Below are 26,288 nucleotides of genomic sequence, written 5' to 3'. Positions count from 1 at the left end.
GGAGCATTCACCGCTTCTGGAGGCAGGTTGTTCCACTGGTTAATTGTTCTAACTGTCAGGAAGTTTCTCCTTAGTTCTAGGTTGCTTCTCTCCTTGATCAGTTTCCATCCGTTGCTTCTTGTCCTGCCTTCAGGCGCTTTGGAGAATAGCTTGACTCCCTCTTCTTTGGGGCAGCCCCTGAGATATTGGAACACTGCTACCATGTCCCCCCTTGTCCTTCTCTTCGTTAAACGAGACATACCCAATTCCAGCAGCCGTTCCTTATATATTTTACCCTCCAGTCCCCTAATCATCTTTGTTGCTCTTCTCTGTACTCTTTCTAGAGTCTCAACATCTTTTTTACATCGTGGTGACCAAAACTGGATGCAGTATTCCAAGTGTGGCCTTACCAAGGTCTTGTAAAGTGGTATTAATACTTCACGTGATCTAAAGTCATAGGAAAACCTCCCTGATTCTAGCCCAGCTCTGAAGGAGTGACACATGGTTATCAACAAGGGTGGGGAGATTTGGAGGTATCTCAAGACAAAGAGAACACTAGAAGAGCCGCTCTCTGCAGTTTGTGGAAAGTTTTGTGCAGGCTCTGCCAGGTTCCCTGCCATGTTGTTGACGGCAGCAGCGGAAAAACAAGGACGGAGTGTAATGCAATATTTGCGTGTTCAGAGGCTGTGCGAGGTTATGGATTTCACCACACGGGGCTGATCAGCCCCAGCGGCGTGTGAGAAAAGCTAGGTGTTTTGGCCTTCACCTTCAGCCAAGGTGATCAAGAGAAGGAGTTGCACAAATGAAAGGCTTGTTATCTCCAAGGCGGATCGTGTCTTCTGTTTCAGTATTTCCATGTTGCTTACCACAGTTCCGTGTGTTTGCCTTGTGTTCCCCTCCAGGTACACCTCAAAGGGACCCGCAGTCTACGCCATTTTCTTGATGTGGCCAAAAGACAACGTCTTGACTCTTTCATCACCTGTTGTTTCTGCAAGTACTCAAGTAAGGAGCTTGAAAAATAAAAGTCCGCTTTGGAAATAACCTGCAGTAGGACACTGTGATGTTTGGGAAATGTTATTTGCTTTGTAAACTAGGTCCGTTTCTTTTGAACTACAGCAAAGAAGCCTCTCACAACAATAAATTACGCACAGCCGAAAGCCAAATCTGCAGGATATCTAAAACAAGATTAATGCTAATCTTATTAATACTACGCCAAAAAAAAAAACCAGCCCTTCCCCAGCAAGTTCTGATAAATGCAAATAATTTTAAAAAGCAGAAATAAAACCATTTTAACAAATTAATACCCACATGTGCACTTCAAAAATAATTTGGAAAAAATACTTTACAAAATGAATGGCAACGCTGTCTGCAACTCTTTCAAGCCTTGCACTGAAGATGTTACCTAGTTGGGTAATGAAATGTCTGCAATGAAACAAGTAAGCTTAGAGAGCACTAAACACCACAGAGTTCAGCCCTGAGCTTGTTGTTGTTAGTTGCAAAGTCGTGCCCGACCCATCGCGACCCCATGGACAACGTTCCTCCAGGCTTTCCTGTCCTCTACCATCTTCTGGAGTCCCTTTAAGCTCACGCCTGCTGCTTCAGTGACTCCATCCAGCCACCTCATTCTCTGTCGTCCCCTTCTTCTCTTGCCCTCCATCTTTCCCGGCATTAGTCTTTTCTCCAGGGAGTCCTTCCTTCTCATTAGGTGGCCAAAGTACTTGAGTTTCAACTTCAGGATCTGGCCTTCTAAAGAGCAGTCAGGGTGGATCTCCTCTAGGACTGACTGGTTGGATCGCCTTGCAGTCCAGGGGACTCGCAGGAGTCTTCTCCAGCACCAGAGTTCAAAGGCCTGAGCTACAAATATTATATTGCGCCTCTTTAAATCAGTTGCAACTTTTTCCAGGATTTTATGGCTGCTTTCCACAGCTGCTGTTTCACCCTGGGAAAAGATGCAGCTGCATTAAAGCACTGCCCTTGTTGCAATTGGGCCATCCCATTTTCTGAAGCACTTTGGGGTATTCAATCCAAAGCAGTGTGTGACTCTTCACCAGAAGGAAGATGATGTGATTTTACTGAATGCACGGGAAGTTTATTTTTCCATTTAGCCTATCTTGGCATGATCAGAATTCAGATGCTTGGCAACTGACTCATACTTATGACGGTTGCAGCGTTCTGAAGTCGTGATCACCCTTTGCGACCTTCTGACAAGCAAAGTCAATGCGAAAACCAGATTTATTTAACAACCATGACACTAACTTATCTACTGCAGTGATTCATTTAACAACTGTAGTAAGAGAGGTCGTAAAATGGGGCAAAATTCACTTAACAAATGTTTCACTTAGCGACAGAAATGTTGGGCTCAATTGTGGTCATAGGTTGAGGACTACCTATGACCACAATTGAGGTTGAGGAAGAATATACAGAAGAAAGCAGTCTTGAAACTCTCCAAATCTGTCAAATTTTAGACTTATGTTCTAAGATTTTAAAATAAGTGGGTTATTGTTACTGTGAGAACTTGAAAATCCTATTTCCCAATAGTCGGTAAGTGATTAGAGGAAACTCACTAGCGCAACTGTAGCTGGAAGGATGCCAGACCGTTCCTGTAATAGGCAGGAAATGAAATGACCTAATAAGCAGCTTGCAGAATTCACATTGTTAAATTCTTTTGTCTGGTGGTTCTTCTGTGGTGTAGCTGCGGTATACCTTTTGCTCAACGGGAATTTTTTATAGTCTAGTGCTAACATACCATCAAGGGATACAATTAGATTATGTTCTGCTCTTGGGAAAGGAAGACATGCTGTTTTATGGCTGTTGGCATTTAAAAGAAGTCGTAAGGCAGCTCCTTATTGTTAAAAATTAGACATGATCAGCTTCGTTTCTTATTGGGTATCTTTCTCTCTAAGACAACTTTGTAAAAAGGAACTGGACTTTATCGATCTTGGCGTAAGTAATGATGCCGCGAGAATCCTGTCAAGACGTTTTGCACCTGTAGCTCTCTTTTTCCTGGAAAAATCATCCAAGCACGTTTCTCAAATTGTTGTGCAGTACTTCGCTAGCTTGTCTAGTGTTGAACAGAGTTGGACCACGTGATTTTTTTTTTGATGTAGCCAATGCTCTTAAAGCACTAGCTTGTGTGTGAAGGGGATTCAGTTTCAAACCTTATATAGGTAATCCTCATATAGTGACCATGGTGATGAAAAAATTCACTTTATGACCAATCCTTCCATTTACAACCTTTACAGGTGTATAAAGCAAAGGAAAACCGAAGTGAGATGCTAAGCACGGTCATGGTTTCACTTCGAAACCAATTCACTTAATGACTGGATTGCCAGTTGTCACTAAACGAGGACTACCTGTACAGACATAGTTTTGGGCTGGATATACTTGAAACCTTGAGCCCCCCATGCTCTATCAGTGATTCTTACCTATGATAACTAATCTAAAATCTTAAAATATGCCTCAGCAAACACTATAGCAGGTAGAAGCCTTTAGCAAGTTTTGCTAAATTTGATTTTGACAAAAGGTAAGCAGGGTGAGACCTGCTTAGGCCCTGGATCGGAGGCCACCAGGCAACTATAGGACTGTAGACTAAACAAGTATTTTAAAAAGGATACTGGAAAAAGAAGCCACCCCTTATATTTTGCTTCTTTGCTGTTTCCCCTGCCCTTTGGAACAGTTCCCCCCCTCCAAAGGTGAGGTGTCTCCCCCCCCTCTCCTGGCCTTTCGGAAAAGTCTGAAGGCCTGGCTCTGCCAACTGACTTGAGGTCCACAAAGAAACACACAGGCATGGGGCTGGTTGATGCTTTGAAGGCCCTTCCCCACTTCTTAAACTTTTAATTTAAAATTCTAATCTTATTTTAATTGCCTCTTAATGTAACATGTATGGGTTGTATGTTTTTATGTCTTATTTGTATACCCCCCAGAGTTGTGAGGGAGATGGGTGGTTTCTAAATGGGATGGATGGATGGATGGAGAGAGAGAAAGTATGGCAATGTTACCTTAGCCAGTTCATATTTGCACACTATCCAGAGTACACTACAGGGGGAGGACTAACTCCACATGCAGAAAGGGTCAGTAGTGTTCTGCAGTGTCATCTGGGGCTTCTCCCTCCACTGATGTTGCCACATGCTCGGGCATCGCTTTGGGGACGGTCCAGCACTGGCTGGGTTCACACTACTGTATAAAATGCCATTATTTTCCTACCGAAGTGGTACCTATTTATCTACTCACATTTGCATGCTTTTGAACTGCTAGGTGGGCAGAAGTTAAAACAAGTAATAGGAGCTCACACTACTACGTGGTACGAAGACTCAAACTGCCAGAACAAAGACAATCTCCAGTGTCTTTAAGCCTATGAGCAACCATGCCTCAGTAGATAGATACTGTGGGTGGATGGATGGTAGGGGAAGAGAGAGAGAGATAAAAATACTGCTACCATAAAACTTTACATGTGCATAGAGACTCTAGGACAGTGATGGCGAACCTTTTAGAGACCGAGTGCCCAAACCGCAACCCAAAACCACTTATTTATCGCAAAGTGCCAGGGCTGCCTCAGCATTGTGGTGCCCTCGGGGGGGGGGACAGGAAGGCGCCTCTGAGTGCCGCCTCTGGCACGCAAACGGGTGCAAAAATGGGCCACTGTGCTGCAAGGCGCAAAAACGGCTGCTGCCGCGCTGCAGGATACAGATACAAGGCGTTGCACCAAGCAAGAACGGGGCAGGGCTAGTGAGTATCACGCAGGCCCTAGCCCCGCTCCATTTGCGGCGCGTGCGTGCTCGTGGCCCCATGTGCGCATGCACGCATGTAAAATGCTTCCTCCTCCCTTTTCTTCCAGTCCACCAATCGACAATGGTTGGTGACCTCTGCTCTACCACCTCTACTCGAGCTTGCTAGTCGGCCGCTTCGTTTCCTTTGTGCTGGGTGGGGCTCCTGCTCCGGGCAGCGGTGGCGGCCTGATGGACCTGCTGCTGGTGCCGGCAGTGCGCGTGCCAACAGAGAGGGCTCCGAGTGCCGCCTCTGGTACGCGTGCCATAGGTTCGCCACCACTGTTCTAGGAGTTGAGCCCAACTGAAGGAAGTCCTTTACCTTTTGTTTTTTATTCCTGGCAGATCACTATGTTGGGATTCTCCAAGCCTTTGAAGTGGCAGTCATCACAACAAGAATTGCAGGTCTTCTTGCCCTCAGAAAATCGTTGGCTTCTCCCATTTGAGCACGGCTGGGCTGTGAAACTACTTGGAGTATTGTGATGGGAAATTTAGAAACAAATCGCAGAATGATTGTCTGTCCTTTTTACCTCATGCTTAAACCTGGTTGATCAAGGGCCTGAGCAAATCTGGAAGAAGTTGCAGCTAAAGAATGCTTTAGCATTTCCAGGCTGGCCATCCTTGCGCTTACCTTTTTCAAAGGGATGGTTGTAAATTAGATATGCAACTTGAGTTAACCTCGATATAATAGACAAATCCAAAATTGTGCTGTAATACACTAAAACGTTGCTTTGATGGAAATTAAAATGTCTCAGGGAAATTATATTTTCTGGCACAAAACTGGCTGCGGAAGAGGCCTCAGTTGCCATTTTTTTTCTAGGAGCTGGCTTTGAAATACAAATCTACTTCGCTCAGTTAGTCCTGGATGAAAAAATTATATGAGGTTGCTTCAGAAGGTGACTTCAGAAGCCTCCACAGGAGTTCTGGTTGAGGCGGAACAGAAAACCTTAAAGGTACACTTAAAAATAAGCAGGGGATGAGGGAACACAGAATGATCTGGGATTGCTAGTAACAAACCACTAATAATAGATCCCATTATGGGGCAATAGAGAACGATATGCCAGGTGTACTGAAATGATGAAATGACTTGAGGAGAAGAAAAATAACATCATTCTTAGAAAGCAGAGTATTATGACACACAGTTTTCAGGATTTCAATATTGGGCAAGGCAAAGGGCTCTCGTGGAATAGAAGCTAGTGCTATGTTTATTTTCATGAAAGTTACATTTTTTTAAAAAAAAATAATCCAATACCGGTTCCACCTCTGGATGTAACAGATCTAGTCCTTTCTTACTTTCTAGGCTTTTGTTGGTCCTTCTTGCATCCAGGCAAGATTTGCTAGCTCAAAAGATCCAATTGAAACAATTGCATATTTACTAGGCTTTCAGCTAGAGGTTTCATCTGCTCTCTATTTTTACAAGTCTGATCATGATAAAATCAACTTCCCTCATGGGCTCCTCATTCAGTTTTCCTGCGCTACTCCCTTCCCTTCTGAATTTCTTTTAATAGACAAAAAAAGATAGGAGAGGAAATACACTTCCATTCCATCCCTCAAGGATGGTTCTGGTTTTCCAAATACAAGCCAGTCATATCCTCGTTCAGGAAATAAAGAGTTTTTAGTCACAAGATTGAGCAGTGGAATCTAGACTGATGTTTCCCGTTTAGACACTGTAAGGGGAGAGCCTCTAGTCGAGGCAAAAATTCTGATAGCACCTTTTCCAAATAAACTGATTTTTTCCCCCTGCAAATTAATATAACCCAGATGTAAGGATCAAGAAGCTGGCCTAATGCTCTAGCAAACAGGTCTTCTTTGACAGTTTTTATAGTTCCTGTTTTGTTTTTTTTGAGGCAAGGACCACAGCTACCAAGCTGAGGTTGAGTTCATAGCAGACAGTTTTGCCTGAAATAATGCCCTTTAAGAGAGGTGTGCAGCAGTGTGATGCACGTATGAAATATTGTCACCTCTCCACAGTCTCCAGATTAGGAGAAGGGAACAGAGTAATGAATTAACCAATACAAAAAGCTTTTTAAGTATTGTGTGGTCAGAACATCCCCTTCCAATGATATGTCATACCAATGAAGACGGGGAATGAGAAACTGGGAGACCTAGACTAGAACCAAATTGCCAAAAAAAATAGCCTTTTGCATGCATAAATCAATGTTGGTAATTAAGATGGGGGAGGGGAAATACAGCAACATGTAGACTGTACAGGTAATCCTTGACTTACAATAGTTTGCTTAGTGACCACTCAAAGTTACAATGGCACTGAAAAAAGTGACTTACGACTGTTTTTCACAGTTACGACCTTTCCAGCATCCCCATGACCGTGGGATCAAAATTCAGATGTTTGGCAGCTGACTCATATTTATGACGGTTGCCGTGTCCCAAGATCATTGTATGATCATTTTTGCAACCTTCTGACAAGCAAAGTCAATGGGGAAGCCAGATTCAGGTAACAACTGGGTTTCTAATTCATCAACTGCAGTGATTCACTTAATAACTGAGACAAGAAAAGAAATTCACTTAATAAATGTCTCACCTAAGAGCAGAAACGCTGGGCTCAGTTGTGGTTGTAAGTCAAGGACTGCCTATATAAATTTTCAAGAGATGATTCTGATAACAGATTTCTGCAATGTATCAATCATGGTGCCTTTTTATTTTTTCCTATCAGCTTTTTAAAAAAAAATGTTTTTAATGAATAAATCTTGAAATACAAATAAATGTTTGCATTGGTCTCACTTTATGGCACAGCAATCTCTAGAACAAATCTGGATAGAAATAAATACTTTTGGCAAGATTATTAGAACGCTTTTGGGGATCATCTTAATGCTGTTCTGTGAGAGCACACTTTTTTTTTTTTTGTAAAGCTACCCCTGAAAATGCTTTTCAACTGAAAGAAGAGTTCTGCATGAGTCTGCATTAAATGATGTGCAATAGAATTAACTTTATTTAGTTGAAAAGCATGTTCCACCCCAAATATTTTACCACCCCCCCCCAATATTTTATCTCTTAAGAGAGGACTGTTGTAACTAGCAGAGAAAATGGGGAGAAATAAGTTCTTACATTTTAATCCTCTTTTGAAGAATCAAAATCAAAGATAATCTTTCTCAAGTAATGTTGTACCCTACGTTTATAACTGTAATAACTTTTTAATTTAGGATAATGTAATTACAGAAATTCTACATAGACTTGCTTCTGGACAGAGTTTTTAAAGCGGGGGTGGGAGGTGGAGGACTTGAACTCACAGCATAGAAGCAAATTCTTTACGGTCACAGGAAACTGGCAATCTCGTCTTGTGCATACCTTAATATTTCCAAAATATTTGCTCAAGTGAAGGTAGGGCAAAAAAGGTGCAACACAGTTCAGGTTCTGCTTCTGCAACCTCTTAGGTAACTTAAGTATTCACAGATAGGGGAATATAATTGGTCAATAATCCACTTATTTTAGCCTCAGTTCTAATTAGGGACATGATAGCAGTGTTCCAATATCTCAGGGGCTGCCCCAAAGAAGAGGCAGTCAAGCTATTCTCCAAAGCACTGAAGGCAAGACAAGAAGCAACGGATGGAAACTAATCAAGGAGAGAAGCAACCTAGAACTAAGGAGAAACTTCCTGGCAGTTAGAACAATTAACCAGTGGAACAACCTGCCTCCAGAAGCGGTGAATGCTCCAACCCTGGAAGTTTTTAAGAAGAGACCAGACAGCTATTTGTCTGAAATGGTGTAGGGTTTCCTGCCTGAGCAGGGGGTTGGACTAGATGACCTCCAAGGTCCCTTCCAACTTTATTATTATTATAAATTATTTAATTTACTCTTCAGCAATGACTGAGCACGATACAGGGACTTCTCAACGCCCAGCCCTTGATTCAGCGACCATTCAGAGTTACGGTACTGCAAAAAGAGTCTTGCAAACTATCTCGGCATCCCCACGGTCATGTGAACCACATTCAGGCATGGATTTAAAATGATAGTTGTGTCCCAGGGTCACGTGATCCCCATTCGTGACCTTCCCAGCCAGCCTCTGACAAGCAAAGTTAACGGGGGAAGTTGGGTTTGCTTAAAAACCTCATGATTCACTTAACAACAGTATAGACAGACCTCGACTTACAACCGTTCGTTTAGGGTCCATTTGAAGTTACAACAGCACTAAATGTCCGAAATGGTATAGGGTTTCCTGCCTGAGCAGGGGGTTGGACTAGATGACCTCCAAGGTCCCTTTCAACTTTAGTAGTAGTAGTAGTAGTAGTAGTAGTAGTAGTAACGGTAACAACTGTTGCAGCATCCCCATGGTCACATGATCAGAATTCAGACGCTTGGCAACTGACTCATATTTATGACGGTTGCTGTGTCTTGGGGGTTAGGTGTTCTGACAAGCAAAGTCAGCGGGGAAGCCAGATTTCACTTAACAACCGTGTTACTAAATTAACAACTGCAGTGATTCCCTTAACAACTGCGGCAAGAAAGGTCGTAAAACGGGGCGAAACTCTCTTAACTGTCTCTCTTAGCAACAGAAATTCTGGGCTCAATTGTGGCCGTTAAGTCGAGGACTACCAGTAATTTATTTTAACTGTGACAAAAATATTGTAAAATTGGACGCATCTCACTTAACCGCCTTGCTTAACAACAGGAGTTCTGGTCCCAACTGCATTAACAGAGGGATAGAATCAAGATCAGGAGAAGTGTTACTGCCACTTTACAATGCCTTGGTAAGGCCACACTTGGAATACTGCATCCAGTTTTGGTCACCACGATGTAAAAAAGATGTTGAGACTCTAGAAAGAGTACAGAGGAGAGCAACAAAGATGATTAGGGGACTGGAGGCTAAAACATATAAGGAACGGTTGCTGGAATTGGGTATGTCTAGTTTAACGAAGAGAAGGACGAGGGGGGACATGATAGCCGTGTTCCAGTATCTCAGGGGCTGCCCCAAAGAAGAGGGAGTCAAGCTATTCTCCAAAGCACCTGAGGGCAGGACAAGAAGCAATGGATGGAAACTAATCAAGAAGAGAAGCAACCTAGAACTAAGGAGAAACTTCCTGACAGTTAGAACAATTAACCAGTGGAACAACCTGCCTCCAGAAGCTGTGAATGCTCCAACACTGGAAGTTGTTAAGAAGAGACTAGACAGCCATTTGTCCGAAATGGTGTAGGGTTTCCTGCCTGAGCAGGGGGTTGGGCTACATGACCTCCAAGGTCCCTTCCAACTACTACTACTACTACTACTACTACTACTACTTCTTCTTCTTCTTCTTCTTCTTCTTCTTCTTCTTCTTCTTCTTCTTCTTCTTCTTCTTCTTCTTCTTATTATTATTATTATTATTATTATTATTATTATTATTATTATTATTATTATTATTATTATTATTAAGTCGAGGACTAATTGTAAATTTTCAAAGCAACTACGGCTGTACTAGCTCTTTCCCCAGAGCCAAAGCAACCCCTGCCCAGCTCCTTTCATTACTTTGGATCGGTTTTGAAGTGATTTCTTAATGCCTTTGGCGGGAGGACCAGGGTCCACTTGCTCCAAATAAAGGTGACTGCCAACGAACGTCATTCAATGCAGATTTATGCAAGAACAGTCTGCAAAACAGACCGTCAGGTTGGAATCCATCCCAGCTGAAAGATCAAGAAACAAAATTGATGTCATTGCTCTCCACCGGCCGCATGGGATCTGTGGAACCCGAGACTACTGTAATTCAGGCAGTTTAGAGCATTGGCAAATTGGGCTTGGCATGGATGGCCCCTTGCATCACAGCGAAGAGCCACGGTGTTGACCCGTGCTTTGTGTACCAGTGAAGGATGTGGCCTTGGCAGCCGAGCACAATTACTGTTGAACCCTGGGAGAGAGAATAGGGATATGCTTCTATTCATTTCAACAGATGGAGGGGAATATTGCTTGCAAAAGCCAAAACAAACAGTGGCTCTGTTTCTGAGCAATCTTCCCTTGTTGATTTAATGGTATAAATGTGCTTAGTATGTTTCTCCAGGTCTACACTGCAAGCTAAACCTCTTGTGTGAGCAGGAAGCACCAGAGTGCCAAATGGGGCCTTTACGAAGAGGAAGCTTGATAGGGCAGGTATGTGTTTTATTTCTCCACTTATAAAAATGAGAGTTAGAATTATCTAAATTGCTGCAACAGGTATAAGATGCAACAAAGAAAGATGGTGTGTTTCTTAGATTCTTCAGTTACTATCTATCCTCTGCATCCTTGCATAAGGATAATCCCCACGGGATTCAGTGAGAGATTTCTAACAACTGTGCATAGAATCGGGTTCTAAGAGGTTTGGTTTAACCAGAAATGTTCCGAGCAAAAGAGAATCTACAATTGCAAAGTTTATGAATGTGTTAATTAAATTCAACTAGATCAAAAGGTACAACAAAAGTGAAAGTCCATCTTGGATTCAAGCAACCCTTTAAAATCAATGATATAACTTTTTAATCCAATATCAATCTTTATTCCTGATAATTACATGGATACTTCATGTAGTTTTCTTAGCAACATTTCAGGAGCTTTCATTTGAGAACGTATGACTGTCCCCAAATCACCCAGCTGTTTTTTGTTCCTAAGGGAAGCCTAAAACTCTTTGTCTTTCCTAGTTGGATGCATTTAACCATAATACCAAACCACAGTTCTATATAATTTCCCAATTTAGGCACTTTCCATATATGTGAATTTTCAATTCCTAGAGTTCCTTAGCAAGTACCAGTCAGGTTTAATCCAGCACAGCCATTTAAGGATCAGCAAACATTGGCTGGGCCGTGGATGCAATTAAACCTCATTAAACTACCAGTAGTTACTCAAAACTTAAGTCCCCAAGGGTAATGATTACAATATGCTTAAGACTGAAGCTTCATTTAAGGAGAATGGAAACGGGTAGGATGAACAGGTATTCCATGGCAAAGGTTAATTTTAAGAGGACAGAGAGGTAGCATAATATATTTAAAAGGGACGATCACCTATAGGCCGAGTGGGCTGGAAGAACAGGTAATACACCCGTTTTGCATCTAGGAAATCCCAGGTTTGATGCTAAAGAAACTCCTCCCCCAAATCCTGGAGAGCTATTGACTGTGTAAATACTGGAATTGGCAGTTTCCTCTGTTGGAAGACAAACTGGCAATTCCATTCATAGTGGCAGAAAAATCCACACTCCTATGGTGCTGTTGTAAATGAGCAGCAACCCAGTAGAGGAGCTGTCAGGTTGGGAGGATGGAAGGTTTTCAGCAGAGCAAGAAAGCAGTAAACCACACAAACCCTCAGAGGTAGGAAGGTTGGGTTAAGGCAGGGGTAGGCAACCTTGGCTCTTTTATGACTGGTGGACTTCAACTCCCAGAATTCCCGAGCCAGCCATGCTGAGGGGAAAGGGAGAGTTTCCAAGCTGAGCCATGCTGGCTTAGGGATTCTGGGAGTTGAAGTCCACGAGTCATAAAGTGGCCTAGGCCTAGGCCAGAGGTAGGCAACCTCAGCTCTTTTATGACTGGTGGACTTCAACTCCCAGAATTCCCGAGCCAGCCATGCTGAGGGGAAAGGGAGTTTCCAAGCTGAGCCAGTCTGGCTCAGGGATTCTGGGAGTTGAAGTCCACAAATCATAAAAGAGCCAAGGTTGCCTACCCCTGTTCTAGGTCAGGGGTCTTCAAACTTGGCAACTTTTAAGACTTGTGGACTTCAACTCCCAGAATTCCTGAGCCAGCAGTGCTGAGGGAAAAGGGAGAGGTTTCCAAGCTGAGCCATGCTGGCTCAGGGATTCTGGGAGTTGAAGTCCACGAGTCATAAAAGAGCCAAGGTTGCCTACCCCTGGGTTAAGATCTTCAGGAGTGTTGTTTATCCACAGCTTAACCTGGTTCCTGAATTAACCCGTTTCCCGGGTCTGCCCCATAAACTAAGGCGGGGAACAACAAATTAAGCCACAAAAACAAGCTGAGCGGGTCGTGGGATTGCCACTGCTAGATTTGCAACTGGCCTGGTTAAGGCGGCTGCGTCCACACAACCAACGCTTGTTGTTCTTGCAGAATCCTTGAGCTCTTCCAGTTGCTTTCTAGAGCTCCGGGAGAGTTTACCTTCCTCTCTCTCTCGTCTCCCCCACAAAAAAAAGCCCAACCCCATAAAACACCGTATGCTTAAAAAGCAAACCTGCCCCATCTCATCTCAGGCTGCCTGAGATGCACTTCGCACACTCTCAGAGGAACGTCGCCTTTTGCACACGCTGCACTTGAGCCTCGCCAGCAGCGCGTCCTCTGCACGCGTTTTCCTTCTCCTCTTTGCAACAGGCAGATGTTAGGTAGGTGAAGCTCGCCCGCCTCCGCTGCCCAGGCGGCTGGACTTTCCCCGCAGGCGTGGGTTCCATATGCAATAACCTTGTTGGCCGGGGACGATGGGATTGCAGCAGCTCCACGCCCGGAGGAAACCCAGGGAGACCGCCCAGTCAGGGGTAAGCAACCTTGGCTCTTTTATGACTCGTGGACTTCAACTCCCAGAATTCCTGAGCCAGCATGGGGGAAACTATAGCCCCTTCATGACTGGTGGACTTCAACTCCCAGAATTCCTGAGCTTGGAAACCTCCCCCTTTCCCCTCAGCGTGGCTGGCTCAGGAATTCTGGGAGTTGAAGTCCACGAGTCAGAAAAGAGCCCAGGCGGCCTACCCCTGGCCCAGCTGATCCGCGGCCACGTGGTCCAGGGCGGTCACGTGACCAGGGCGACGTTCCATCACGTGACCCGCCCCAATCCCGGCAGCCAGACGAGGCGCCGAGATGGTGGCGCTGAAGCGGGGGCTGCCGCGGCTGGTGGCGTCGCTGCGGCCGGTGAGCGAGCTAGGCCAGCGGGCGGGTGGCCAGGCGGACCTCCCTGGCCTCTTGGAGGGTGGCCTTGGGCGCTGCTGTTGCTGGGAGGGGGTTCCATGCAGACCCGCGCCCTTGGGACTTCAGTTTCTAGCAACTCCGGCGTAGAGCAACCTTGGCCACTTTAAGACGTGTGGACTTCAACTCCCAGAATTCCTCAGCCAGCAAAGCTGGCTGAGGAATTCTGGGAGTTGAAGTCCTCACGTCTTAAAGTGGCCAAGGTCCTGAGGTCCCCTGGCGTAGAGGGTGAATGGCAAAGGATTCTGGGAATTGCAGTCCAAAAAATACGGAGGGTTTTCTCCTCGTCTGGGTTCTTAGCCAGGGGGCTTGCAAACCCGTGGCTGCCTTGGCTTTACCCACTGACTTGGATTAAGGTTAGGGTTGGCTGTTGGCTTGTTTGTTGTGGCTTATTTGTGTTGGGAGAACTCCCATCTGCTTGCTCCGTTTGCCATGCAAAGCATTGGAAAAAAACTCCAAGCATAGTCTGAGCCGGGGGGTGGGTGGGTTGCGTTATTTGCACTCTGGGAACAGAACAAGTGGGTCGTGACATGGGTTCCGTGATAGGTTTGTGATAAAGTTAGCCTGCTCAGTAATAACATGGGTAGAATATATGCTCCTCTCCTTAGTACATGGGCGTGCGCAAGGTATATCTGGAGCAGGGAGCTGCAGTTGTATCCTCTGAGTGTTGGACTTTGGCTGAGAGTATTGGGGGGAGGTGAATTCCACATGCACAATTGTGATATGTGGCTGCAACGTGTGCAGGATCAGAATAATCTCTTTTAACTTTTCCAAGGACTTATGATGCACTCCAACTTGTTTAGTGGCCGGCCTTTTGGGTGTCATTCTTATCCTAAGCTAAGCATGACCCACTTTTTACTCTGGGGCTGTCTAATAATAATAATAATAGTAATAGTAGTAGTAGTAGTAGTAGTAGTAGTAGTAGTAGTAGTAGTAGTAGTAGTAGTAGTAGTAGTAATAATAATAATAATAATAATAATAATAATAATAATAATAATAATAATAATAATAATAGAAATATCATTTGCCTGTAAGCAAGAACTGGTGGGATCATAAAATAGAGAAAGTCATAGAAAATGATAAATTAAACTGCTCTGGGACTTCAGAATTCAAACAGGCAAGCACCTGCAACATAACACCCCGGACTTAACAATTGTCCATAAGAAAGACAAAAAAGTCTGGATAGTGGGCGTGGCAGTGCCTGGAGACAGCAGAATAGATGAGAAAGTACTGGAGAAGATAACAAAATACAAAGACCTACAAATAGAAATAGAAAGACTGTGGCAAAGGCAAGCAAAGGTAGTACCAATAGTAATAGCCGCCTTGGGTGCAATCCCAAAACAACTGGAGCACCACTTGAACACCATTGGCATTGACAAATTCGCCATTAGTCAATTGCAAAAGGCGGCCTTACTAGGAACCGCCTCCATCCTGCAACAATATCTGTAATACCATCAGACATCCACATCTGCCTATCCCAAGTCCTTGGTAAAGACTCAATAGGTAGAAAAAATGCCAAATCCAGTCTGAACATCTGGCTGACTGTGCGATGATCGATGATGATGATGATGATGATGATGATGATGATGATGATGATGATGATGATGATGATGATGATGATGAAACGGCAAGCAAGGAAATAGGCCAGACAATGTAGCATATATAGCACGGGTGTCAAACTCGCTGCATCACATGACGTGTTGCAGCGTGTCATGACTTTTTTTGCATTGCCGGAGCTGGGGTGGGCACTGCCTCAGCATGATGCAACCGGACTGCAGGCCAGCAGTTTGACACCCCTGGTATATAGGTAGTCCTCAATTGAGCCCAGAATTTCTGTTGCTAAGCAAGACAGTTGAGTTTTGCCCCATTTTATGACCTTTCTTGCCACAGATATTAAGTGAATCATTACAGTTGTTAATAACCCGGTTGTTAAGTGAATCTGGCTTCCCCACTAACTTTGCTTGTCAGAAGGTTGCAAAAGGTGACCATATGATCCCAGGACATTGCAACTGTCATAAACACGGTGTGGGTCAGTTGCCAAGTGTCTGAATTTTCATTGTGTGACCATGGAGAGGCTGCAACAATCGTAGGTGTGACAAACGGTCGTGTCACTTTTTTCAGTGCCGTTTTAATTTTGAACAATCACTAAACAAATTGCTGTAAGTTGAGGACTACCTGTATATGCAGGGCTAGGACTTTCTGCTAGGACTTTTTATGTGGGTGGAGATGATTTAAATAATCATGCTTCAGTAGCACTCAACCCTTTGAGCCTCATCCTCTGAATAACTTAGTACTGCTGCTTCAAGGACGTTCCCAGATTGCCTCTTCATGCAGCTGCCTATTTACATTCATGAACAAACAAACTGGGAAAAGCCTTGGAACAGCCATGTTGAGCTTTCTGGCAGATATGGCTGCTTCAGTGTTTGTGGAGGTGTGCATTGCTTGTGGCCATATGCTTCGTGAAGTTTTTTGCATGCTTTGTACAGCCTTACGTTTCATGTATTTTGCACCTGAAAATGTGCAAAAATATAGTTTTTAAGTAGTTGGGGAAGGGTTCAGAGGCCACTAAATAGTGGCTTGGGAACCGCAGGTAGCTATGGAGTGTCAGATTATCCACTCCTATCTTGAAGGAATGAAGAAAGCATCCTATAATATATTTATGATCTGTCTAAAACTGCACATCAGAAGAGGATAGGTAGCCAGGAAGGACAGCTGATAAAAGTTGATATATGGGTAAATCACTTAACTACCATCCATTTTACAATGAATTTTTAACTTGGAAGTTTCCTGCAGCATAGAGTTCCCTGGAACACAGTGGTTTTCAAAAACAGATGTTTGAAAACAGCAGCCCTACTCTGCATTGAAGAAGTGTATATAGTATCTGCATGCAGGAATGTCTTACGACAGTGGTGAATTACACCCCAAGGACATGAAGCAGTATAAAAGGAGAAACCTGGTCAAATAACAGTAGTAAAAAAAGGGCAGTTGTTTCTTGCTGAGCCATCCTAAGAGAGATTGAAAGCTACCTGATATGGGATCCTCTAGCTTAGCATTGCCTGAAATCTGAGGCAGTGATGGGCCATGATTTCTAAAAGGTCTTTCCCAGCCCTGTCTGGATGTGCCAAGACTGGCACACAGCCTTTGTGCTTCAGAATGGATTATCACTGTGCCAAGGCACTTATTTTCCAAAGGTGAGACTTGAGGCTGACCAGTGCTACTCAATGAAGCATCTGTAATTGGATGCCAGCTCTGTACAGATGTTATGCAAACAAAATAAGTTGGAATGGAAGCAATATTCCAAAAGCTTAGTCACGAAACAGCCTTTGCTGCTTTGGACTTTGTTCGGAGTGCAAGGTAATTTTTTTTTATACTACTTCAGGAATAAAAGTAAATTTTAAAAATTGTTTGAAATTACAAGTGCCAGCCTTGTGTTACTGGTAATAAGGTCTTCCTGGGCCTTGTGCCTACTAAAGACAAACTGCAATCCCATGACTGTCAAGGAGTTATAATCTGACATATCTGGAGTAAAATAACTTTTCTACTTGCATTTGATACGCTCAGGAGGACGCTATAGATGGTCTACCGGATTGGCATTCTTTCTTTTCTTTCCCTTCTTTTGCAGATCAGTTTAACCACAGCTGGAACATTTCCCAAGCATGTGAAAATTGTTGAGGTTGGTCCACGGGATGGTTTGCAGAATGAAAAGGCAAGTGACCTCTGCTAAACTATGTTTGGCTTGTGGCTGAAATCTGAAATAAGTAGCTTTGGTGGTTTTGTGCTTGTGAAATGAATGTGTTGACATCAATGCTGTTTTGATTTTTCTCCTAGGTAGTATATTGACATAGCTTAAAAAATCAACCCTCGATCCATGTTCCCAGAATTGCTGTCAGTTTAATTACGTGAAATATGCTGGTATGCAGCAGTAAATCAGTGTTTACCCAAAATGCCCATTTGGGAGAGTGGATTTGGACTTATGACCGTGTGATTTGCTTAATGACCACTTAACAACGGTCAAAAATTAGGCCCGGCCACATCGTGTCCTGACTTACAACCGCAATGACTTAGGACTGAAATTCCGGTCCCAATTGTGGCTAGTTGTAAGCAATGAGGTTGTTAAATGAGTTAACAGATGACTATGCCTGATTTTACAACCGCCTTTTGCTGTGATGGTTAAGCGAATCTGGCTTTGTCCGTTGACTTTGTTTTTGGAAGCCAACTGGGAAGTAAATGGTGATCACATGACCTGGGAGACATCAGCCTTTGTAAATACATGCTGGTTGCCAAACGCCCAAATTGCAAACAAGGGGATGCTGCAGTGGTTATAAATACAAAGTCCAGTCATAAGTCACTAATTTCAGCACTGTTCTGACTTTGCCCAGTTGCTAAATGCGTGGTCATAAATTGAGGACTACTTGTCTTCAGAATCCCAAGTAGGGAGTTTGTTTGAGACTGACCCAAATGTTTTCCCATTGCAAAGTCCGGCTGGCTTTGGTAAACTTGGGAAAAGGAAATGTTTACAAATCTGACTGATGTCACAAAGTCAACAGAATTAACTCCGGCAAATGTGTTTCTGTTTATTATAATAGGGATGTTGTTCCTGTGTGCCTGTTCGTTTGCGGGCTCCTTTTTAAAAATCCATGGTTAGGGAAGAATATATAAAGGAGCAAAAATGGGAAATGTTATAGAATGTAGTGATTCCACCCCCAACTAAATGTCAAGAAGGAAATATAATTATGGAATTGCTGTTAAAGGGGAATTCTCTCTTGCTCTCTTTTTCCAGAATATTGTTCCCACTCAGGTGAAAATTGACTTAATCAACATGCTCTCAGAGACGGGTCTTTCCGTTATAGAAGCCACCAGTTTTGTCTCTCCAAAATGGGTACCACAGGTCAGTATGGATAAAGAGGTAAAGGAGTTGGCTAAACAAGCTACAGTTACTTTGCTCCTTGGCAAAACCCAGATGGGCTTATTCAACATACCACAATTAAAGCAAATTGTGGCTTAGTTTTTGGTATAAATCAGGGGTCTTCAAACCTGGCCCTTTTGTGACTTGTGGACTTCAACTCCCAGAATTCCTCAGCCAGGCATTGCTATAAATGAATATCTCAGCTTGGTTTCTATAGTAATGAGAGGAACACTTTATGTTTTTCCAGCTAATTGCAGTAAATGCTAAACGGAAGGGCTGGAGGTGTCCATCCTTAGCAACTTTGAGACCTGTGGGTTTCAACTCGTGCTGGCTGGGGAGTTCTGGGAGTTGAAGTCCACAAGTCTCAAAGTTGCCAAGGTTGGAGACTCCTGTTCTAGAGTTACAAAGATCGCAATTTAGTACAGCGTGTGGCACAGTTGTTTCTGTGGAATTAAAACCTGCCGTTTGTTCTTCATTTTTGTACCAAGATGGCTGACCACACAGAAGTTATGCAAGGCATCCGGAAGGTCCCTGGGGTCAGCTATCCTGTTCTGACACCCAACCTCAAGGGATTTGAAGCAGCGGTAAGAGAAGCCTGCAGTCCAAAATCTCTTAGGTCAGTGGTTCTCAACCTGTGGGTCGGGACCCCATTTGGGGTCGATCGACCATTTCATGGGGGTCGCCAAGCAAGGTTGTCCGCCATTTTTTCCCCTTTTCCGGCGGGTGCCTTACCTCCCTTGGGCTGGGCCAGCTGGTGGTCGGCCTGCTCCGTCTCTGCCGCTTGCCAGCTACGCCTCGGCCGGCGCAGGGGGCGGAACCATGCATGCGCGGCGCTCCCGGACAGGGAAAGTCCTTGACTTATGACCGGTTGGGTAGTCCTCGACTTACGACCGGTTTAGTCCTCGACTTACGACCGGTTTAGTCCTCGACTTACGACTGGTTGGGGTCGCGGCATTAAAAAGGTTGAGAACCACTGTCTTAGGTCCTTGCAGTAGTGGGGAAGGTATTAATGAACGGAGCTGTAAGATCTGTTGCACTGTTCTCTCACAGTGCTCTTTGACAGGTACAGGAAATCCTCAAGTTATGACCATAATGGTTGTAAGTTGTGGCCTTTTTTTCTTGTGGTGGTTAAGTGAATCCGTGGTTAGCTATGGGCCAATTTTAGCGAAAATTGGATGTAAAGTGCCAGTTTTCAACAAAACTGTCTTAAATTGAGATCACGAGACCATAGGGCTATGCACACAACTGTAAATACAGCCTGGTTGCCAAGCACGCAAAATGCGGTTATGTGACCATGGGGGACAACCACCCACCACCCACCCCTGACTGGCAGAACTTTGAATCCAGGTCATAAGTACCCCCAGGTAGGCCTGTCAGGATTTAAAACAGTCACTAAGCAAGTGGTCATAAGTCGAGGAATACCTATATATAGTTATCATCTCAGTCTTAACTGAAAAAGCAGATCCCATATCTTAAAGTCAGGCCGATCGCCAGCCTAGGTTGAACTGAGCAGCTAAGGCTGGCTCTCCCATTCATTGCTTTGGACATCTGAGGAACTGCCTTTCTGATTTCTCATCCAGAGCATCTGCTTCCCTGTGTCTTGAGCAAGTGGTGGTGGGGCTTGTGTCCCAGCAAGTTGCCCTCTAGGCGTTGCTGTGACTTTTAATGGATCTTCAGGATGAGATCCTTTAGGAACGGTTTGTGGCATTGGCTTGCAAAGGCTCAAAATTTCATTCTGAGAAGTTCTGCAAAACCAATGCAAAGAGAAACAACTGAAGGTGGAATGAGTGAGTGGTGAACCTGGCCCAGAAACAGGAGACTGTGAGTTCTAGTTCCACTGTAGGCATGAAAGCCAGCTGGGTGACCTTGGCCAGTCAATCGCAGCCTAACTCGCTCATAGGGTTGTTTCTGTGGGAAAAAACAGGAGGAAGGAGTATTAGAGGTATGTTTCCCATCTTGTGGTGGGATCTCCAGCTAGTGGGGGGGGGTGAGGAGTGAACTGAGCTTAGAGCTGGGGGGGGGCTTACACCCCCCCAGAATCTCTGGAGTCTTATCTGACTCTCCCAACGAGAATCCGGTGAAATTCTTGTAAACAGGCACTGCAACAATAAAGAAGTGACTTTGATCAGTTCACGGGGTTGTTCTACTTCCTCGTGCCTGATACTTATAAAGGAATAATGGATGGATAAAAACCTAATGAAGTAAATAATAGAAAAACTCGTCATGAGAGAAGGCGCTCTGGGAACAAGTGCTAGGCTTTTCTGAACAGAGAAAAGTGTAGTATCTAAGGGTCAACGCTGCTAACATCGGATGTTCGTGCTTTGACAATATGTGAAGATGCAGCCATTTTCTCTTTAACCTGTGTGTTACTTTTAGAGTTAGAATCAGATGGTGCTGGAGGGGAGGGGGAAGAATGTGCATGGGGATTAGTTAGACATAACAATATCTCAGTAGAGTATTCTTCAAGGTTGTTTGTAATAAGAGGAGATAAGAAATGGCGGGTTATGGAACAGAGGGAAAGTTTGTGCTTCAAACTGATTGGAGAATATGATTAATGACTGTTAAATAGAGGGGTGAATTATGCTTGGATACTATGTGCTTAGGAGAGGAGAATTCAGATTTTGGCTTCGCCTATGTACGTGCCGAAGCTATGTTGCTCAATTAAAGATTCTTTAAGGTAAACAATGCCTCAAAGTTCTTGGAAGAGTTTCATTTTTTGGAACCATGACACTAAGCTCTTTCTGACATGGTTGGTAGGTGGCAGCTGGAGCCAAGGAGGTGTCAATCTTCGGAGCAGCTTCTGAAGCCTTCACAAAAAAGAACATCAACTGTTCCATAGACGAGAGTCTGCAAAGATTCGGCGATGTTCTGCGGGCATCAAAAGGAGCCAGTATTCCCGTCCGAGGGTAAATATTAGCACTGCGTGCTGATTTGGGTGATGAACAAGCATCCTTATGTGTAGCCCTTGAGAAGGAGGAAGGCAGGCTGAGACATGGAAGAAAGAAGGATCTAAGCAGGAGACTATCCAGAAAACACAAAAATGTTCCTCTTCGCTCGGTCTTCTCCAATCTGGCACTCTTCAAGTGTGTTCACCTTGCAACTCCCAGAATTTCAAGTTATCTCAGAAGTTCTGTTTAGCAGCTAGTCCTCATGATAATAAAATGTCTTCTCCTCCTCTGTAGATGTTTTTTTTTTAAAAAAAAAAACCTATTCCCTTTGTAATGCTAATGGTGGGAAGAGGTTGCATTGCATCTGTCCCCCATCAAAAGGTATTATGTTATGGATAAATCTCTCAGGAATGAAGCGAGAGGAGGCAGGGCCTGCTGATTTTCATTAACTGATCTCCATGATTTTCCCTGACGACATTGCATTTTCCCCCCTCCTTTTCCATGCAGCTACGTCTCCTGCGTTCTCGGCTGCCCTTATGAAGGAAAGATTTCTCCCGCTAAAGTGGCAGAGGTGAGTTCATGTTGCTTGCCTGTTCAGAAGAGGGGTTCTTTTTTGTAAACAAAACCCTACCTTTTACAAAAAAAAATAAAGACGAGCCTTTGAGAAGAGAGTCAAATCTCGCCACACCTGTATTGTCCCGCTGACTGAGTAGGGATTTGGCTTCTGTTCTGATTTCATTGCAAGGACAGGAGAGACCACAGGTTAGAGCAGGGGTAGGCAACCTTGGCTCTTTTATGACTCGTGGACTTCAACTCCCAGAATTCCTGAGCCAGCATGAGGGAAACTTTGGCCCCTTCATGACTCGTGGATTCCCAGAATTCTTGAGCCAGCATGAGGGAAACTTTGGCCCCTTCATGACTCGTGGATTCCCAGAATTCCTGAGCCAGCATGAGGGAAACTTTGGCCCCTTCATGACTCGTGGACTTCAACTCCCAGAATTCCTGAGCCAGCATGAGGGAAACTTTGGCCCCTTCATGACTCGTGGACTTCAACTCCCAGAATTCCTGAGCCAGCATGAGGGAAACTTTGGCCCCTTCATGACTCGTGGACTTCAACTCCCAGAATTCCTGAGCCAGCATAGCTCAGCTTGGAAACCTCTCCCTTTCCCCTCAGCATGGCTGGCTCTGGAATTCTGGGAGTTGAAGTCCACAAGTCACAAAAGAGCCAAAGTTGCCTTCCCCTGGCTTAGAGGATCTGTACAGAGAAACTTCCATGTTCTGTTCCAGCATCCTTTCTCTGAAAAGGCTGCTTTTTCACGGGTACCTAGCCAGGCCTTTGCTGAGCTGCTTTAGCTCACAGTAAACAACACGGAATTAGATGTGGGTAAACCATCTGACTTGGAATGAGACTCATAAATATCCAACCCTCTGACCAGCAGCTGTCAGAAAATGAGGGAAAACACGCATTGCAGGTCTTTGCATGGGATAAATTGAGCTCATTTCCCCTCTCCACATACCTGTTGCTCTTCAGGTACGTTAGAGTTTAGCTTGAATGATGCAAATTGAAGTCCTATACAAGCCCAGAGAAAAACAGATAGTCTTGCAAGGAGAGGTTGAAACTCTGAAAGCTGCCTCTTTCCCAAAGGACTAGTGTTATTTATACAGGTAGTCCTCAATTTATGACCATACAGGCACCTGTAATGGAGCCCAGAATTTATGTCGTACGTCATGACAGTTGTAAGTCAAGGCCCTCGTGACTGGACCCAATTTTATGGCTTTTTTTGAGGTTGAGTGAAGCCAAGAAAACACTGCTGCATCTAGCTGTAAAGCTGAGCCAGTTACCAACTGCCCCAAATGTGGTCCTGTGAACGTGGGGGCATATGTTTGTGTGTGAAGTCGGGACTTGGGAATTGGGTTGGATGTAGCTCTTGGGAGGGCTGTCGTAACTTCGGACAGTTGCTAAGCGACTGGTCATTAAGCGAGCACTACCTGTTCTGTATACTTTGGATTTTAAAAGTTGTGTGCTCGTGTTATCCATTGCTTTAATAATGAACTATTTTTTTATATATAAACTAACTGACATGGATTGCTGTAAAATTTGGACCATGGAGGAATCTGACATGGGTTGAGGAAAAGATGAGTTCCCATTTAGAGGAAATTGTGTGAACAAGTAGATGCAGGTTTCTGCATTAACATCTGGATAAAAATGGAAGACTTGATTGGGATGGTGTAGATCAGCGGTCCCCAGCCTTTCCGGCCTGGTTGGGGGGCTCTGTGAGTGGCAGGCATGCACGCACATGCCCTCAGCTCCCTTTGTGCAAGCTGCATTTCTGTGCAAGCGCCTGCCTCGCACACAAGTGGAGTTTTGCACACCTGCACTCACCCGCCTGGCCCAGTTCCAACTTTTGCTACGGATTCCACAAGCAGGATTCCACAGGATGCTGAGAGGCTCAACCTGGGAGCATCTATGGAAATTCTCAATCATTCAGGTTGAGCCAAAGTGTGTGTGTGTGTGTGTGTGTTTTTCCCCCCAAAAGGCAACTGGACTTTCTTGGTGTTTTCTTCGAAAACATTTCACTTCTTATCCAAGAACTAAAGAAGCTTCTTGGATGAGAAGCAAAACATTTTCAAAGAAAACACCAAGAAAGTACAGTTGCTTTTGGGGGGAGGGGAAACACACACACACACACACACACACACACACACACAGGCTTTGGCTCAATCTGAAGTTCTAATATTTACCTCCCATTTGCAGCTCTGGCAAGATAATGTGGGCAAACTGGATTAAGCATGCAAAGCAGAGCATTCCTCAGCTGCAGGGGAAAATTTAACAGAGGAGGCGATGCAACCGGGTCCTTCACCTTTTGCAGGGAAAGAAAATCCTGTAGATAAATCCATCGTGATCAATTATTGTAATTGTTGGTTGAATTTGTATTCAGAAGAAAAGCAATAATAAGGAGCTACAGTTTTTTTAAAAAAAGCTGTTCTTTCTGACAGGTGTCGAAGAAAATGTACGCAATGGGGTGCTACGAGATTTCCCTCGGCGACACCATTGGTGTGGGGACCCCCGGAAACATGAGGGAGATGCTTTCTGCCGTCATGAAAGAGGTGCCCGTCGAAGCTCTCGCGGTTCATTGCCACGACACATACGGACAAGCTCTTGCCAATACACTGGTAGCGCTTCAGGTGAGTTTTCCGCCTCTCTTTGAAGTAACCTTTGGACGTAGTCCTTGACTTAACGACCGACACAAATGATGTTGCCACGGATGGAAAATCAGAAGTCCGGGCGGTTCAGGTTTTATTGCGAGCTTATGCTCTCTGCAAGAATCTGAACAACTAACGATCAGGTATAGTATAGGGGGTACCTTGCTCAATAGTAGTAACTGTGAGAGGGATCTTGGAGTCCTAGTGGACAATCACTTAAATATGAGCCAGCAGTGTGCTGCAGCTGCCAAAAAGGCCAACACAGTTCCAGGCTGCATTAACAGAGGGATAGAATCAAGATCACGTGAAGTGTTAATACCACTTTACAAGGCCTTGGTAAGGCCACACTTGGAATACTGCATCCAGTTTTGGTCACCACGATGTAAAAAAGACGCTGAGACTCTAGAAAGAGTACAGAGAAGAGCAGCAAAGATGATCAGGGGACTGGAGGCTAAAACATATAAGGAACGGTTGCTGGAATTGGGTCTGTCTAGTTTAATGAAGAGAAGGACGAGGGGGGACATGATAGCAGTCTTCCAATATATCAGGGGCTGCCCCAAAGAAGAGGGAGTCAAGCTATTCTCCAAAGCGCCTGAAGGCAGGACAAGAAGCAACGGATGGAAACTCATCAAGGAGAGAAGCAACCTAGAACTAAGGAGAAACTTCCTGACAGTTAGAACAATTAACCAGTGGAACCACCTGCCTCCACAAGTGGTGAATGGTCCAATACTGGAGGTTTTTAAGAAGAGACTGGACAGCCATTTGTCTGAAATGGTATAGGGTTTCCTGCCTGAGCAGGGGGTTGGACTAGATGACCTCCAAGGTCCCTTCCAACTTTTATTTCTATTATTATTATTATTATTATTATTATTATTATTATTATTATTATTATTATTATTATTTGGTGTTCTGTAAGAGCCAATGGAATTCAAGGAGGGCTGGACTTAGATCTCTTGTGGAGACGACGGGACTTGAGACTGATGAGGCGTTTGACCCCCCTCCCCACCTCAGGCTCAGCCTGGTCATCTGCAGACATCGATTCAAAGTTCCAGTGGTCAGGTCCCCTCTGCAGTCATGTGACCGAACTTCAGATGCCCAGCGACAAAGCCCCACTGACGCCCATTTGCAGCCTACCATAGTCACGAGACCGCATTTTATGACCGTGAACAATATCTGAGCATTACAGGACTACAGGGCTATCTGTAATAAAATGCTCATTTACTCTTGCGAGAAAAACTCATTCAGGCTACCTGTAAAGCAGGGTCCACGCTCGACAATTCTTGCAAAAGATGTGTCTCTTTCCCACCTACCTTCTCTAAGTCAAAATCTGAGCATTAGGCAGCTCTGTTAATGAGAATGTTGCTAAAGAAGGCATACATACATAGGAGAATGCAGTATTGCAGGTAAACTTTGCCCACAGCCTTGAGTTCGAGCCTGACCAGCTCAAGGTTGACTCAGCCTTCCATCCTTTTGAGGTCAGTAAAATGAAGACCTGATTGTTGGGGGGGCAAATATGCTGACTCTGTAAACCGCTTAGAGAGGGCTGTAAAGCACTTTGGGGCTGTATACAAGTCTAAGTGCTAAATGCTATATATATATACGGTATATATTTTACAAGAAAGAAGAGAATCCTTATTTGAACCTTCAAAGGCTTGCACAGTTCCTAAGCGGTAATTTCTCACGATTGATTACAATGAGTGC

The 26,288-nt window shown here is 44.3% G+C and overlaps 2 protein-coding genes across 2 annotated transcripts in view; both read left to right on the top strand.

Annotated features, from left to right (window-relative positions):
- Positions 1–5,556, top strand: part of FUCA1 (alpha-L-fucosidase 1) — a 13,791-nt gene extending 8,235 nt beyond the window's left edge. The window contains exons 7-8 of the mRNA XM_015819651.1: positions 882–981; positions 5,088–5,556. Of these exons, the coding sequence (XP_015675137.1) occupies positions 882–981; positions 5,088–5,225 (238 nt within the window). The 3' untranslated portion in view covers positions 5,226–5,556. The remainder of the gene's footprint in view (positions 1–881; positions 982–5,087) is intronic.
- Positions 5,557–13,465: 7,909 nt separating this feature from the next.
- Positions 13,466–26,288, top strand: part of HMGCL (3-hydroxy-3-methylglutaryl-CoA lyase) — a 15,121-nt gene continuing 2,298 nt past the window's right edge. The window contains exons 1-7 of the mRNA XM_015819661.1: positions 13,466–13,535; positions 17,212–17,295; positions 18,370–18,477; positions 18,984–19,079; positions 21,253–21,401; positions 21,891–21,954; positions 24,381–24,569. Of these exons, the coding sequence (XP_015675147.1) occupies positions 13,485–13,535; positions 17,212–17,295; positions 18,370–18,477; positions 18,984–19,079; positions 21,253–21,401; positions 21,891–21,954; positions 24,381–24,569 (741 nt within the window). The 5' untranslated portion in view covers positions 13,466–13,484. The remainder of the gene's footprint in view (positions 13,536–17,211; positions 17,296–18,369; positions 18,478–18,983; positions 19,080–21,252; positions 21,402–21,890; positions 21,955–24,380; positions 24,570–26,288) is intronic.

Source organism: Protobothrops mucrosquamatus, unplaced genomic scaffold (assembly GCF_001527695.2).
Source record: "Protobothrops mucrosquamatus isolate PMUCROS unplaced genomic scaffold, P.Mucros_1.0 scaffold963, whole genome shotgun sequence".
Classification (NCBI taxonomy): Eukaryota; Metazoa; Chordata; class Lepidosauria; order Squamata; family Viperidae; genus Protobothrops; species Protobothrops mucrosquamatus.
The sequence above is the reverse complement of the archived record's forward strand: the minus strand, read 5'-3'. Positions and strand labels throughout refer to the sequence as shown.